Source organism: Electrophorus electricus, chromosome 12 (genome assembly GCF_041902795.1).
Source record: "Electrophorus electricus isolate QZ-2024a chromosome 12, ASM4190279v1, whole genome shotgun sequence".
In the NCBI taxonomy this organism is placed as follows: domain Eukaryota; kingdom Metazoa; phylum Chordata; class Actinopteri; order Gymnotiformes; family Gymnotidae; genus Electrophorus; species Electrophorus electricus.
The window spans coordinates 24,727,501-24,745,000 of record NC_137508.1 but is presented as its reverse complement, the minus strand read 5'-3'; the positions used below and the strand labels follow the sequence as shown (position 1 = coordinate 24,745,000).

The 17,500-nt window shown below is 48.3% G+C and overlaps 1 protein-coding gene across 1 annotated transcript in view; it reads left to right on the top strand.

Annotated features, from left to right (window-relative positions):
• The window catches only part of LOC145660315 (cadherin-23-like), a 127,210-nt gene that overhangs the window by 108,128 nt on the left and 1,582 nt on the right, over positions 1-17,500 (top strand). Inside the window, exons 10-13 of the mRNA XM_081724801.1 lie at positions 1-61; positions 956-961; positions 6,920-7,069; positions 9,466-9,624. The exon at positions 1-61 is cut by the window's left edge and continues 128 nt beyond it. Of these exons, the coding sequence (XP_081580927.1) occupies positions 1-61; positions 956-961; positions 6,920-7,069; positions 9,466-9,624 (376 nt within the window). The remainder of the gene's footprint in view (positions 62-955; positions 962-6,919; positions 7,070-9,465; positions 9,625-17,500) is intronic.

The following is a 17,500-nucleotide window of genomic DNA, read 5'->3' as shown; positions in this document are numbered from 1 at the left end:
CGAGCTGGCCCAGGTGGGCTTTGCCCTGCCGCTCTCTATACAGGTGGAGGATAAAGACGAGGTGAGACTCTCACACACACACACACACACACACACACACACACACACACACACACACACACACACTGACCTTCCCTCTCCCTCCCACACACTAATATTGTTTCTGGACAAGCAGTGGCGTTTATCCACCCTGCAGCTGTCAATGACATCCACGCTGGCGTCACTACACTGGGCGCCAGTGTGAAGTGCTGAGGATCAGTGTTCACGGCATTCGTGCTGTGAGGACCAGTGTGACGTGCCGCTCACATTATCGGTGCCGTGAGGACAACCTCCTGAAGACTTTCCGGTGATGTTAATGAGCTATTGATCATGCAGGAACCTCCTTTCCAATTACCCAGCCTTTTGTTGCGTAGCACGCGCTACACTAGGAAGAGCTGTGCTTCCAATTAATTCATTTATTTTACAAAGAGTTTAAGCACAAGTGACAAGTAATTTCATTCGGAATCATAAATACAGGGAAAGAGGGACGTGGGGGAGGGGTCACGGGAAAAGGATGTAGACGTGAGTTTTAACGAAAGGTGCACTTGCCGCAAGTAAAGAGAGATCTGACACCACCTCAGAGATCGACAGTCATAACGACACGCAGGTGACACGACAAATGAGACAACGCACGCCACCTGTGCGCGGCATGATACAAAACCAAAAACACAACACAGACCGCATAAACAAAAGGCCACCACCAGATGTAGGCAGCAGCGGTGATGTCACACGCTTTACCCTGCTGTTTGTTTACAGCTTAACATTTCAATCAATCGTTTGCCTTTTCTGAACTGGTATTAGTTAATATTAGTTAACTAATAGTTCATAATAATTACCTATTAATAAGAATTCCTTACATTATATGATTTATATACATATAAAAATGTGAACCATTACATTGTTGGTCAAAAAAGAGAGCTTGGTTTGATGGGTTTGATTGCTTTGCTTTGATTTGTTTAGGTATTAGACCTTCTCTCACCACTGGTCCTGTCATTGAACTGTGTTTGTGGAAGTGTGTGTGGAAGTGTGTGTGCTGCAGCAACGTCTGGGTACAGCTGTAGCTGTCTGCTGATGAAGTGTGGAAGTGTGTTACTCTCAGTGTGAGCTGTCTGTCAGCACACACGCTCACACACAGACACACACACACACACACAAGCACGTACACACAGGGTACTGTTTACCAACTACTTCCTTAGTCCTACACTGTGTGTCTGTCACTACTCATTAGCTGTATCCAGCCCCCGCTTTCACTCACACACACACACACACACACACACACACACACACACACACACACACACACACACACACACACATACACACACACACACACACACACACACACACATACACACACACGCACACACACATATATACTCACATATACACACATGCACACACTCACATATACACACACCAAACCACACACACACACGCACACACCAACTCACACAAATACACACACACACACACACACACACACACAAACCCACACAAATACACACACACACACACACACATAAAAATTCACATATACACACCAACCCACACACAGACATGCACACACCAACCCACACAAATACACGCACACACAGACACACACAGACACACACACACACACACACACACACACACACACACACATAAACTCACATATACACACCAACCCACACACACACACACACACATAAACTCACATATACACACCAACCCACACACACACACACACACGCACACATATATACTCACATATACACACATGCACACACTCACATATACACACACCAACCCACACACACACGCACACACCAACTCACACACACACACACACACACACACACACACATGCACTTTCACATGTACGTGCCACCTGTGTGTGCACCCGCTTCAGCTGAGTAACCCTGGGACACATTGGACTCCGATACAATTTCAGTTGCTTTGGAGCGGATGGGACAGAGCGACAAATTATAGCTAACGAGCCAAATCAATCAGGAGGGGCCGAGATAAGGCCGCGGCTAGCCGGAGCTAGTCAGCTCTGAGTGATGCCTGCTTCACCCAGCCCGGACAGGAGCTGACAGATAAACAGAGTAAGACAGGGAGAGAGAGAATGAGAGAGCACAACTGAAAGAGAGTGAGAGACAGGGAGGAGACAGAGAGCAGCTGACGGGAGGAAAAACCAGGAGAAAATCAGAGAGGTAAAGGAGTGTGAAAGTGGGGAACACATAGAAGATGATGGATGCGGAGGGAACAGGAAAGAAAAATGGATTTGGGAGAGAGAAAGCGTAAGAGAGCAAGCAGGAAGGGGAGAGAGAGAGAGAGAGAGAGAGAGAGAGAGAGAGAGAGAGAGAGAGAGACTGCTACGGAGCTGTCCAGAAGTTATTACATTCAGAGTTATGTGTCCACCCACAGTGGCATTGGCGAGTAAGTGTGGTAAGTGGTGTGTGTGTAATGAGACACGCCGGATTCCAGAGATTTGAAGGTGGTAGAACTAAGGGCTGTGACTTCATCTCCACTGATGTGGCCTCAGGATGACTGGGGCTTTTGCTGCCTGCCCAGTGAAGTAAACACTCTGTGCATTTGAAGATGAAAGTAAATGCTGTGTGTCTGAGGATGACAGTAAACACTCTGCGTGTGTAAGAGTGACAGTAAACACTGTGTCTGAGACTGACAGTAAACTCCGTGTGTGTCTGAGGCTGACGGTAAACACTGTGTGTCTGAGGCTGACATTGAACACTGTGTGAGTCTGAGGCTGACTGTAAACACTGTGAGTCTGAGGCTGACTGTAAACACTGTGTGTCTGAGACTGACAATAAACACTGTGTGAGTCTGAGGCTGACTGTAAACACTGTGAGTCTGAGGCTGACTGTAAACACTGTGTGAATCTGAGGCTAACAGTAAACACTGTGTGTCTGAGGCTGACAATAAACACTGTGAGTCTGAGGCTGACAATAAACACTGTGTGAGTCTGAGGCTGACTGTAAACAATGTGAGTCTGAGGCTGACTGTAAACACTGTGTGAATCTGAGGCTAACAGTAAACACTGTGTGTCTGAGGCTGACAATAAACACTTTGTGAGTCTGAGGCTGATTGTAAACGCTGTGTGAATCTGGGGCTAACAGTAAACATCGTTTGTCTGAGACTGACAGGCTTTGAGGCTTGTGTGTCCTGTAGGCAGCATCTAGATGTGTAACTGTGGGTTCTTGTCCACTGTTGGAAACCAAAGACCTTAGCAGTGTCCTTTATATTTTATATTCATGTTCATAAAACATTTTAAGTTATACTTAATATTTTCATCAAACATGAGTTGTAGTCAAAGTGTATTCTACCTGATCATCTGGAACATGTTATTGTGCAGAATCCATTTCTGTTTCTCCACAAACCGATGCAGCGTCTATCCAGCCGTCCAGACTGAAGCTCACTGTGAACTATGCTGGTGTTGATGTCTTCATTCTCCTACATGTGGACTGAACCATCTTACAGCAGTATCTGCCATGTCTCCTCAAGGTTTTGAAAGTTTTACCAAAACCTAAATTGTATCAAAGTACCATTATTCATATCTGCACGGTAACTCCTTGGATGCTAAATCAACGTCAGGGAAAGAGAGAGGTCAGATCTTTATTCTTGCTTTGCCTTCTTCACAGCTGACTGAGTGGTGCATTTCTAGAGGTTTTAATACGGCTTTGTTTCCAGAAGCCGACATAAAACACTGTCACACACACACACACAAAACACACATAAAACACTGTCCCACACACACACAAAACACACATAAAACACTGTCACACACACACACACACACACACAAAACACTGTTCCACACACACATTTCATTCTCTCTCTCTCTCTCTCTCTCTCTCTCTCTCTCTCTGTCTCACTCTCTTTCATTCACACACATACACAAGCACACAGCACTCTCTGTCACACACACATTCTCACACTTACACACTTCGTCTAATTATACGTATCCAGCTGTGGATTTTTTGCAATTTACTTTGCATCCTTACAGAAGTTTATATGGGAGCATACATACCCACACACACACCCAAACACCCACACCCACACACACCCACACACACACACACCCAAACACCCACACACACACACACACACACACACACACACACACACACGTACGCATCCATATGCACGCAGCGTTCCGTGTTTGTGAGCCCAACTCTCTGTGCCTCGTCCGCATGCCTGGTGGCTGAAGGCTGTTTGGCAGGCTGCTTTTATCCTGCATCTCAAGACGGAGGCAAATGGCCGAGCAATTACCCTCCTGCCCAGAGGGCCTGACGGTGCTGCGTGTTGGACAGCCCTTAAAACGCCCTCCCATCAGCTCCAAAAAAAATGCCAAGAAAAACGCAGGAGGCTCTTTTAACTGGTGGCCCAATACCGCCATCCATCCAGAACACCGTCCCACATCCACTTCGGCAGAGCTCTGATTTGTGTCTCTGCGCTGCTGCGCTGAGTCAAAGAGAGCCAGCGTGCGTTTCGGCACCGTTGCTCCGATGCGCATGTGGACGTTTCTGGAGTGCGGGGAAAGTGTCCTGGAGGGACCCCGTCATGCCACTCATGGCAGAGAGAGAGAGAGAGAGAGAGAGAGAGAGAGAGAGAGAGAGAGAGAGAGAGAGAGAGAGAGAGAGAGAGAGAGAGAGAGAGAGAGAGAGAGAGAGGACATGTGGCAGGATCACGGCGCCAGCCCGAGACGAGAGTCCTGTGGCGCAATTGCCGCCATCCCACCAGGCCCGGCAACGCCCTCATCGCTGGCGCACCAGAAATGACAGAAGGGCCGTCCGGCGTGTTTAGGACAGGGCACTCATCACAATCCACGCACTCCACACACACACTCCTCACACATACTCCACACACTCCTCACTCACCTGCCACGCACACACACATGCTCCACACACATGCTCCTCACACACACTCCTCACCCACATGCCACATACACACACACACACACACACACACTCCTCTCACAGGGGGGCATCTCATTCCACACCCATGCCTGCGATTATGCTCACGCCCTGGGGGATGCGTGATGAAGTGATTTTCATAAAGGAGAGATAAAACGAGGATGAATATGGCGGATTATCCTCGAGTGCTGGTCATGACGGAGCTTACTCTCCAGCCCCTGTTTTTTATATTTTAGATGTTTTTTTCCTTTCATCTTCTTGGTGTTGTGCTCCATAATGGAGCACCTCAGGTTAAATGATTATTGAACTCCAAAACAATTTTCTCTCTTCGGATCAATCGCTTGCACCGTGGTCACAAGCAGCTCCGCCTGCAAATGAGATTAAGTGTATGTGTGTGTGTGTGTATGTGTGTGTGAGTATGTGTGTGAGTGTGTGTGTGTGTGTGTGTGTGTGTGTGTGTGGTCAGTGTGTGAATGTGATGCATATGAGAATGTGTGTGTATACATGTATATGTGTGTGTCAGTTTGTGTGTGTCAGCGTGTGAGTGTGGTGATGTATGCGTATGTATGTGTGTGGGTGTGCATGTGTCTGTGTGTGAGTGTGGTGATGCATGCACATGTTTGGTAGGTGTGTGTCAGTAGTAGAAGCAGATGTAGGTATGTGTGTGCATGTGTGTTTGTGTACGTGTGTCTGTGTGCATATAGAGGTATGAAGAGTTTGGAGGTGGGTTTGTCTCTGGGGACTTCTGATAGCAAACTTCTGACCTGGTTCCATATACACACACACACACACACACGCGAGAGAGAGAGAGAGAGCGAGAGAGAGAGAGAGAGAGAGAGAGAGAGAGAGAGAGAGAGATGTTAGGGAGAGATAAGTTTGGAGTTAACAGAGACAGAGAGTAGGCAGAATGCTTGATAGTCATTCACAAGTCCACAAACCAGATAACAGAGCTCTGCTGTGTGTGTGTGTGTGTGTGTGTCTGTGTTTGTGTGTGTGAGAGAGTGTTTGTGTGTCTGTGTGTGTCTGTGTGTGTGTGTGTGTGTTTATGTGTGTCTGTGTGTGTGTGTGTCTTAAGTTTTACTCCACACTGGACTGCCTCACTACTTCTCTTTCGGTTTCACTGTCTCTCTCTATCTCTCCTTCTCTCTCTGACTTTTCTCTTCATCTGTCTCTCTCTCGTTCTGTCTCTCTCCCTCCCATCTCCTCGTTGCGTCATCCAAGGGGGGAATGTGGTTTGAGTATCTGCAGCACAATTCCCTGCTTCATCTCGCGGTGCCTCTGCAGATGACTCATCACTAGTGACTCTTCCTGCCTCGTGCCCTGCCCCCTCTGGAAGACCCACAGACTCCGCCCCTCCCCACCTGTCTCTCCATTCCGGGGTGAACTAAAGGGAGGGGACGAGGAATGACACCAACGAAGGATTAGTCTTTTTAACGACCCACTGTGTGTGTGTGTGTGTGTGTATGTGTGTGTGTGTGTGTGTGTGAGATGTGTCTGGTGTCATGTGATGAGTCTGGTGTCATGTGATGAGTCTGGCGTCATGTGATGAGTCTGGTGTCATGTGATATATAAAGGAGAATTGCCATATGAAGGATTAGTCTTTTTAAAGACCCACTGTGTGTGTGTGTATGTGTGTGTGTGTGTGTGTGTGTGTGTAATGAGTCCGGTGTCATGTGATGTGAGGAGAATCGCCGTATGAAGGCTAGATCAGGCACCCCCCCATAAGTGGGGGATTTGTGATGGGCGCTCAGTTTCCTGCAGCCCTGCAGATCAAGCCTGTCTTCACCACACACACAGCCGCTCGGGTAGCGCTGCTGTTATAGCCCAACGCCAGAGGTGAGGGCTGACCAGCTAAAGCCTGCTCTGCTGTTACTGGGAACACTGGTCTGCAGGGCTTTATCACAGCAAAATGCAGCTCCATGTAAAACATAACCATTATCCTCTTCCTCTCTCTCTCTGTGCAGGGACTGAACAGTATGTTTGAGGTGGTTCTGGTGGGAAATAACTCGGACCATTTCACCATCTCTCCCACGTCAGTTCAGGGTCGTGCTGACATCCGGGTGCGTGTAGCTGTGCCCCTGGACTTTGAGACCATCAGAAGCTACAGTTTCTCTGTGAGTAGATCACAGACACTACAGACACTGCAGACACTACACACTGCACACACAAGAGACACTACACGCTACAGACAGTAGAGACAGTACAGACACTACAGACACTGCAGACACTACAGACACTGCAGACTGCACACACAAGACACTACACGCTACAGACAGTAGAGACAGTACAGACACTGCAGTCACTACACACTGCACACACGAGACACTACACGCTACAGACAGTAGAGACAGTACAGACACTGCAGTCACTACACACTGCACACACAAGAGACACTACACGCTACAGACAGTAGACAGTACAGACACTGCAGACACTACAGACACTGCAGACACTAAACACTGCACACACAAGAGACACTACACGCTACAGACAGTAGAGACAGTACAGACACTACAGACACTGCAGACATTACAGACACTGCAGACACTACACACTGCACACACAAGAGACACTACACGCTACAGACAGTAGAGACAGTACAGACACTACAGACACTGCAGACACTACACACTGCACACACAAGAGACACTACACGCTACAGACAGTAGAGACAGTACAGACACTACAGACACTGCAGACACTACACACTGCACACACAAGAGACACTACACGCTACAGACAGTAGAGACAGTACAGACACTGCAGTCACTACACACTGCACACACAAGAGACACTACACGCTACAGACAGTAGAGACAGTACAGACACTACAGACACTGCAGACACTACAGACACTGCAGACACTAAACACTGCACACACAAGAGACACTACACGCTACAGACAGTAGAGACAGTACAGACACTACAGACACTGCAGACATTACAGACACTGCAGACACTACACACTGCACACACAAGAGACACTACACGCTACAGACAGTAGAGACAGTACAGACACTACAGACACTGCAGACACTACACACTGCACACACAAGAGACACTACACGCTACAGACAGTAGAGACAGCACAGACACTACAGACACTGCAGTCACTACACACTGCACACACAAGAGACACTACACGCTACAGACAGTAGAGACAGTACAGACACTGCAGTCACTACACACTGCACACACAAGAGACACTACACGCTACAGACAGTAGAGACAGTACAGACACTGCAGACACTACAGACACTGCAGACACTACACACTGCACACACAAGAGACACTACATGCTACAGACAGTAGAGACAGTACAGACACTACAGACACTGCAGACACTACAGACACTGCAGACACTACACACTGCACACACAAGAGACACTACACGCTACAGACAGTAGAGACAGTACAGACACTACAGACACTGCAGACACTAGAGGCACCACAGACAATAGAGATACTACAGACACTACAGTCACCACAAACATTATAGATACCACAGACACTGTAGGCATTGTGGGTACTACAGTTCTGCGTATGCCGGCGTGGCGTTCTACATCCTGTGTGTGCCAGCGTGGCGTTCTGTGCCCTGCGTGTGCTGCCGCGGCGTTTTACGCCTTGCACGTGCCAGCATGTGCCATTCTACACCCTGTGTGTGCCAGCATGGTGTTCTGCACCCTGCTGATTATTAAGCCTGTTAGGCAGCAGCACAGCTGCTAGCTACATCGGGTGTTCCTGTGTGAGCGACTGTACCTGATGCGCTGTAGCGCTGTAGCGCTCACCTCCACACCCACGGGCCCCACATCCACATCCACATCCACATCTGAATAACGCGTCATCCCAGGGCCAAAGCCGTTATGCGATGGGATTGGTCTGTTCCTAACCCTCTGACTGCTGGGAGCTTTCAGCATCTCTTCAGCTCTGCGGTGACTCTCCCGTGTACCAGACTGCCTCTCTGCCCCTCACCTGATTGGATTTAAACAGGCAACTGAAATTCAGCAAATACTGCAATGAAATTTTACTGACTACATTTGAATAATTTATAGGTCTTGAAAGCATGTGAAAATATAAATGCTGATTTAATAACGCTGCCCGTAATGCAACACGCATCAGCTAAGCGTCATAAATCTGCAGCCTTTTGAAAGAGCGCCTTTATTTATTCGTACTGAATGCAGTATGTACAGTATGTAACCAAAACAAATGGGAACCAGTGTTACCCAACGTGCTTGGAAGGAATTTATGCGACATAATTCATTTCAGTGTATACTAATTTCAAAGTAATATTTCCAGACGTGTTCAGTCATATTCTTCTCCGTTTTTTTTCCCTAAAGTCACTGGTCACATAACAAATGAAATCATTCGTTATAATGACAGCACAGCATTGCATGCACACTATCGTAATGAAATCAGCTCTATAGACAAATGAATTATTGATAGTAAGTAGCCAGCCAGACTCTAGTTGCGTGCTGAACTGATTTTTCCGCCCCGCTGTTCTGGCTCGCAGCTGTACGCCAACGAGTCTCAGTCGGAGCATGTCGGCTTCGCACGAGTCTTCATTGACCTCATCAATGAGAACGACAACCGGCCCATGTTCAGCAGCACCCTCTACAACATCAGCCTGCTGGAGAGCACGCCAGCCGGCACCACCCTGCTGCAGATAAAGGTACACGCACACACACACACACACACACACACACACACACACACACACACACAGATACGTACATACACACACACACACACACACACACACAGATACGTACATACACACACACACACAGATACGTACATACACACACACACACACACACACACACACACACACACACACACACACACACACACAGATGCATACACATATACACACATTTAAATTTTACATTTACATTTACAGCATTTGGCAGACACTCTTATCCAGAGTGACTTACAAAAGTGCTTTGTCATTTACTCCTATAATACATCCTAGCCAGTACAATAGGTCAAAGATACAGATGAACTAGAATACTGTAGAAACACAGGGATCAATGCAGGGATTGATGCCTAGAATTGCAAAATACATAAGCTCTATCTCAGACAGTAATCAGTGCAATAAACAACACTCCCACAATAAGGGCTAGACTGGGAGCTGCTGGCATGCTCGGTTTTCCTGGGCTTGAGCTTCAAGTGATGGGTTGTCATCCCTGACGCAATGTCAGTCAAGCATGCTGGGATACGTCTGGAAACCTACGTTTCGGAGGGTGGGAAAGAAAGAAATAATTGGATGTCGTCAGCACAGCAGTGGTAGAAGTCATGAGAAGATATTACATCACCAAGAGAACGAGTATACAAAGAGAGGAGAAGAGGGCGTAACACTGACCCCTGGGGGACACCGGTGGAGAGTCTACAGGGATTGGATGTGGATCCTCTCCATGTCACCTGATAGGACCGTCCATCCAGGTAGGACTGAAACCATCTCCAAGCAGAGCCAATCACAGCAAGCCTGGAAAGAACAGAGAGGAGAATGTGGTGATGTACTGCGTCAAAGGCTGTGGAAGGTCCAGAAAGATCAAGACAGCATGAAGTTTCTCCGTCACTGCTATGAGGGCTGTTTTGGGGGAATGTGCAGTTTGTAGCCAGACTGATTAGGCTCGAGGAGCTGGTTCTGGGTGAAGAAAAGAGACAATTGATTGTAAACTGCTCGTGCAGTACATACAGATGCATACACACATATACACACACAGGCATGCACACAACAACACACACATGCACGCACGCACACACAAATACAAACACACACGTACACACAAGCACATACACACATGCACGCTGGGGAGAACACTGGTATGCCACTGCTGCAGATAATGGTATACACACACACACACACACACACACACACACACACACACACACACACACATATGCATACACATATACACAGACACTGGCACAATACTGCTGTACATAAACATACACACACATACAAAAGCACACATACACTTCAAGATTAAGCAATGACTGTCTCCAGACATCCCCCTTGTCTACATTGCACTGGTCCACTGCAGTTTGTGTTGTTAGTGTGTATGGATAGTGGCTGCCAAATTAAAGGTCACTTTTAAATAACGGGTGAATGAGGCATAAATATTGTAAAATGGCAGCGTGTAGTGGAGTGCTCATAACTGCAGCTCATCACATCCTTTCATTAACGCTCCCGTCCTCGCTCAGAGTGTGTGTGACGCTCCCGTCCTCGCTACAGGTGGGGGGTGTGTAGGTGGGGGGGGGGTGTAGGTGAGGAGGTGTGTAGGTGGGGTGTGTAGGTGAGGGGGCTGTTTAGGTGGGGGGTGTGTAAGTCAGGGTGTGTAGGTGAGCGGGTGTGTAGGTAAGGGGGGTCTGTAGGTGGGGGTGTGTAGGTGAGGGGGCTGTTTAGGTGGGGGGTGTGTAAGTCAGGGTGTGTAGGTGAGCGGGTGTGTAGGTAAGGGGGGTCTGTAGGTGGGGGTGTGTAGGTGGGGGGGGGTGTAGGTGAGGAGGTGTGTAGGTGGGGTGTGTAGGTGAGGGGGGTTTGTAGGTGAGGGGGCTGTTTAGGTGGGGGGTGTGTAAGTCAGGGTGTGTAGGTGAGCGGGTGTGTAGGTAAGGGGGGTCTGTAGGTGGGGGTGTGTAGGTGAGGGGGCTGTTTAGGTGGGGGGTGTGTAAGTCAGGGTGTGTAGGTGAGCGGGTGTGTAGGTAAGGGGGGTCTGTAGGTGGGGGTGTGTAGGTGGGGGGGGGTGTAGGTGAGGAGGTGTGTAGGTGGGGTGTGTAGGTGAGGGGGGTTTGTAGGTGAGGGGGCTGTTTAGGTGGGGGGTGTGTAAGTCAGGGTGTGTAGGTGAGCGGGTGTGTAGGTAAGGGGGGTCTGTAGGTGGGGGTGTGTAGGTGAGGGGGCTGTTTAGGTGGGGGGTGTGTAAGTCAGGGTGTGTAGGTGAGCGGGTGTGTAGGTAAGGGGGGTCTGTAGGTGGGGGTGTGTAGGTGGGGGGGGGTGTAGGTGAGGAGGTGTGTAGGTGGGGTGTGTAGGTGAGGGGGGTTTGTAGGTGAGGGGGCTGTTTAGGTGGGGGGTGTGTAAGTCAGGGTGTGTAGGTGAGCGGGTGTGTAGGTAAGGGGGGTCTGTAGGTGGGGGTGTGTAGGTGAGGGGGCTGTTTAGGTGGGGGGTGTGTAAGTCAGGGTGTGTAGGTGAGCGGGTGTGTAGGTAAGGGGGGTCTGTAGGTGGGGGTGTGTAGGTGGGGGGGGGTGTAGGTGAGGAGGTGTGTAGGTGAGGGGTGTGTGTAGGTGAGGGGGCTGTTTAGGTGGGGGGTGTGTAAGTCAGGGTGTGTAGGTGAGCGGGTGTGTAGGTAAGGGGGGTGTGTAGGTGGGGGTGTGTAGGTGAGGGGGCTGTTTAGGTGGGGGGTGTGTAAGTCAGGGTGTGTAGGTGAGCGGGTGTGTAGGTAAGGGGGGTGTGTAGGTGGGGGTGTGTAGGTGAGGGGGCTGTTTAGGTGGGGGGTGTGTAAGTCAGGGTGTGTAGGTGAGCGGGTGTGTAGGTAAGGGGGGTCTGTAGGTGGGGGTGTGTAGGTGAGGGGGCTGTTTAGGTGGGGGGTGTGTAAGTCAGGGTGTGTAGGTGAGGGGGGTCTGTAGGTGGGGGTGTGTAGGTGGGGGTGTGCAGAGCGATACAGGTGAGCCCCAAACACAGCAAGCTGCCATCCTCTGTGTCTTCTAACAGCTCCCTATCATAGCCAGCATGGACCTTTTCACCAGTGTGTGCAGTGTAGCTCTTCTGTGGTCAGAGCAGACAGACTGGCCTTCACTGCCCACACGCGTCAGTGAGCCTGTCGCCGGTTCATTGCTTGTCCTTCCTTGGACCCTTTTGCTAGGCATGAAGCACTGCGTTTTGGAGACACTCTGACCTGTCGTGCAGCCATCACAATCTGTTCCTTGTCGAAGTCACAGTTGCCCATTTTTCCTGCTTCCACCTGCTGTCTAATGTATCTCACCGCTGGACGGGTGGAGCTGTAAGCTCATCACCAGTGTTATCTCACCCCTGGACGGGTGGAGCTGTAAGCTCATCACCAGTGTTATCTCACCGCTGGACGGGTGGAGCTGTAAGCTCATCACCAGTGTTATCTCACCCCTGGACGGGTGGAGCTGTAAGCTCATCACCAGTGTTATCTCACCGCTGGACGGGTGGAGCTGTAAGCTCATCACCAGTGTTATCTCACCCCTGGATGGGTGGAGCTGTAAGCTCATCACCAGTGTTATCTCACCCCTGGACGGGTGGAGCTGTAAGGTGATCACCAGTGTTATCTCACCCCTGGACGGGTGGAGCTGTAAGCTCATCACCAGTGTTATTTCACCCCTGGACGGGTGGAGCTGTAAGGTCATCACCAATGTTATCTGGATCTGGCCCTTGTTCTGACTCCTCAGGGTTCAGGAAACAGACGCTGGTTCTGACTCCTCAGTGTACAGGAGACAGATGCTGAATCTGGTCCTTGTTCTGACTCCTCAGTGTTCAGGAGACAGATGCTGGATCTGGTCCTTGTTCTGACTCCTCAGTGTACAGCAGAGAGATGCTGGTTCTGACTCCTCAATGTTCAGGAGACAGATGCTGGATCTGGTCCTTGTTCTGACTCCTCAGTGTTCAGCAGAGAGATGCTGGTTCTGACTCCTCAATGTTCAGGAGACAGATGCTGGATCTGGTTCTGATCCTCTGCTCAACCAGTGTCCTGTGCTGCTGTAACGTCTGGATTAAATACATCTTCAGGCTGCTGTTGGCTCCTGCTCAATACATCATCAGAGCCTTCCTATACACCCTAAATCTAAAAGTAGTTTTCACTGCCAGGAACAATAGACAATGAATCATCTCTTAGGGTGATTACAGAGTTATTAATGTTGCCTGCTCTCAGGATATGAGCATTGTGGTTATTTAGTGGCCAGTGTGTGCTAGAGCAGTTATATATGTGTGGTACTGAGCAAAACTCTGAGGTCACCCAGGAGAGTCTAAGCTATTTCTCTGGACAGTAGGTGTTCGCTTGCGCATGTGAACAGGATCAGAAATGGACATGCACACACAAAGGCCAAAACACACCACACTAAGGCCAAAATGTGATACACACAACTATATAAAAGCCAAAATGTGATACACACCACTGCACAAAATCCAGAATGTGATACACACTCCACCACACAAAGGCCAAAGTGCGATTCTCACCAGTATCCAAAGGCCCCAGTGCAGATGGCCCAGCGTGTGTGAGGCGAGTGGGGAGCTCCGTAGGGGAGGGTGGAAGAGGAAGAGACTGGAACTTCACTCTCTGGTGGCAGTGAGAGCACTACAACTCACGAGATTATCGCTGCTCGAAGAAAACAGAAACGCACATAAAAATGAAGGCATTAAAAAGTGACTCTGTGCGCACGCGTGTGTGTGTTTTCCAGCTAGTTATTGATATCCTGTGAGATGGCAGGGGGAAGCCTGGTTTGGCTCCCAAATGTCTCTTCAGTGTTTGATTAAAAAAACGAGTGTCAGCATGATGCATGCTTCGAACAAACTGAAACGTAATTGAGAAGGATAGATAAGCAGGGCGGAGGCCCAGCCTGAGTGGAACAGTCACTGGACAGAGAAGAGAGAAAAATGCAGCTAACAGCAGCAAAAGAAGACTGGAAAAAGCCAGGACACCACTTTAACCAGGACACCACTTTAACCAGGACACCAATTTAACCAGGACACCACTTTAACCAGGACACCATTTTAACCAAGGGACCACTTTAACCAGGACACCATTTTAAACAAGGGACCACTTTAACCAGGGGACCACTTTAACCAGGACACCACTTTAACCAGGGGACCACTTTAACCAGGACACCAATTTAACCAGGGGACCACTTTAACCAGGACAGCATTTTAACCAAGGGATCACTTTAACCAGGGGACCACTTTAACCAGGACACCAATTTAACCAGGGGACCACTTTAACCAAGAGACCACTTTAGCCAGGACACCACTGTAACCTGGGGACCACTTTAACCATGACACCAATTTAACCTGGGGACCACTTTAACCAGGACACCACTTTCACCATGACACCAATTTAACCTGGGGACCACTTTAACCAGGACACCACTTTAACCTGGGGACCACTTTAACCAGGACACCACTTTAACCAGGACACCATTTTAACCAAGGGACCACTTTAACCAAGAGACCACTTTCACTAGGGGGCCACTTTCACCAGGGGACCACTTTCACCATCGGATCATACTTTCACCAAGGGGCCACTTTTACCAAGGGGCCATTTTTACCAGGGGACCATTTTCACCAAGGGGCCATGGTCACCAGGGGACCACTTTCACCAGGGGACCACTTTCACCAGGGGACTACCTTTACCAGGACAAGACTTTTCATTCTGGAGGTTAGAAACATTTGCTGCCATGCTAAACAGCTTCAAGCTCTCTGTCTGACCTCTGGAGGTGTTTTGTGTTCAATCTAACAAACAGTGTGCCTGTTAGATGGAAAAAAAGCACCTCAACAGAATTGGTTGTGTGGGATGGGGTACTATATCTGTAGGAGCCCATTCTGTGGTGCAACGTGTTTGAGAGAACGCCTTACTCTTAGCGCTGTCTCTTCCTGACCCCCAGCTGTACTTCCTGTCAGTGTGTGCCATTATTCAGATGCTTGTCTGTGTGTATGTTGGGTGTGTAATGAGTTGTAGCTTGTGTTGTACGAGCAGTCCTGCCACATGTGGAGAGATTTTAAATCTGAGCCCTCGAGATATCGACAGAGAGAAGTGTGAAATAGCAGATTTGTGTCTGGCCTTACATACACACACACATAAACACACAAACACACACACACACACACACACACACACATACACGTGTATGCCCATTCTCTCTCTCTCTCTCTCTCTCTCTCTCTCTCTCTCTCTCTCTCTCAATCTGCAATCTGATCTCTTTTGCTTTATCTCTCCTCTCTGGAGAAGCAGTTAATATTAAACACGGTCTGTTAAAAAGTTTCATGTGTGAGTCCCTTGCTCCACTGTGATCATTAGGACTCTGAGTTACTGCCACGTATGACTGTGTAAGCGTTCTGACAATCTAATGGACAACGAAGGGAAATCGGAGAATTTGGTCGGACTCGCCGCAGAAAGTGGAGCCAGACTGCACATAATGGTTGTTGATGAAGTGGGTATAAGGGCTCTGTGAAACCTCATCGCACTGAAAGGACATCAAGTGCAGTATCCAGGCACGTTAATAATGAAGGAGCTTGCGGTATTCAGGCCCCTCCGGATAACGTCCAGTTACATCCAAGCTGTGCAACGCGTGTGTATGAGTGAGTCTGCATGGCCGTGTGCCACACATCTCACGGCTTTTAGAGTAAACATTAACAAGCTCTTTATTAATGTTTGTTTGTAGAGGAGCAGAGGGTATAGGCGTCATTTTTCAGGAATGTGCACACTGCTGGTCCCTGCACAGAGAGATTTACACACACGCCTTCCTCAGGTGTGTGTGTAGCTGGACTGTGATGTGTGTGATATGGGCCTATGGGTCACACCCACCCTCCTCTGGGCCACACCGGATGGAAAACTAATAGCACATACTAAATAAGGGGCTTGTTTTGTTTTTTTTTTGCGATGACTATATGAGTGTTGACTTAAGAAATAACTAACATGATCCTTCGTCCGAGTGTTCGTCTGCACTGATAATCTAGTATGAGTGTCTGTGATCTTGAGAAAATGATCTACCTTCCTTTCCTTCTGTGCCCATACCTTATCAAATCTAAACCCAGACAGGCCTTAGCCAGACTTAATGATGTTGAATTACTGTTGTTCCCTATTAATCTGTTGTTCTAATCTGTTTCCCATTTAGCATGTGGACTATTCATCATTTTAACATCTCATAAAACCTCTTTTTTATTGTATTAATCACCTAAAGTGAATTTTATGTCTGGGCTGTTAGTTGAGACCATATTCTACCAGGAGAAAAGATAAAAACCAGCCGTGGTTTTTATGACTGACTGGTTTTTGTGGCGTGTGGCCATTAAATGAGGTATTAAAGTGCATAAGGCTGATTCTGCTGAGAGAGGAGGACCCAGTGCTCTTAATACAAGGGCTTGTTAACGGCTTTATACAGAGGAAACGCCACCCGCACTGCACAGCTATAGCGTCTTACCAGAGCCGTTAACACACACTTAGACAATATGCACTGATGTCAGACGTGAGTTTTCAGCACAACACGTGTGGACAGCTCCTACATTCTATAATAATGTAATAATAATTTCTGTAGAACCTGTATGGATTAGACCAGTAATAGAAGACATCGGAGTGTTTTTCACGAGCTTTACATGCATCTATCTAAATGTTTTTGCTTTCGATGAGAATAATATGTGGTGCTTTATGAGTCTTGTTTGTGATTCATCTTGATTTTATGAATGTGTGCAGCAGTGGCTGTTTTAAATATTTACAAATTTCTGAAGTCAAAGTGTTCCAAGTGTTTTATTCTGACTAATATCACTAGAGTACTCTTTCAGTATGGCTGGGCCACATGGTCACATGGTTATTGTGAAGATGCTC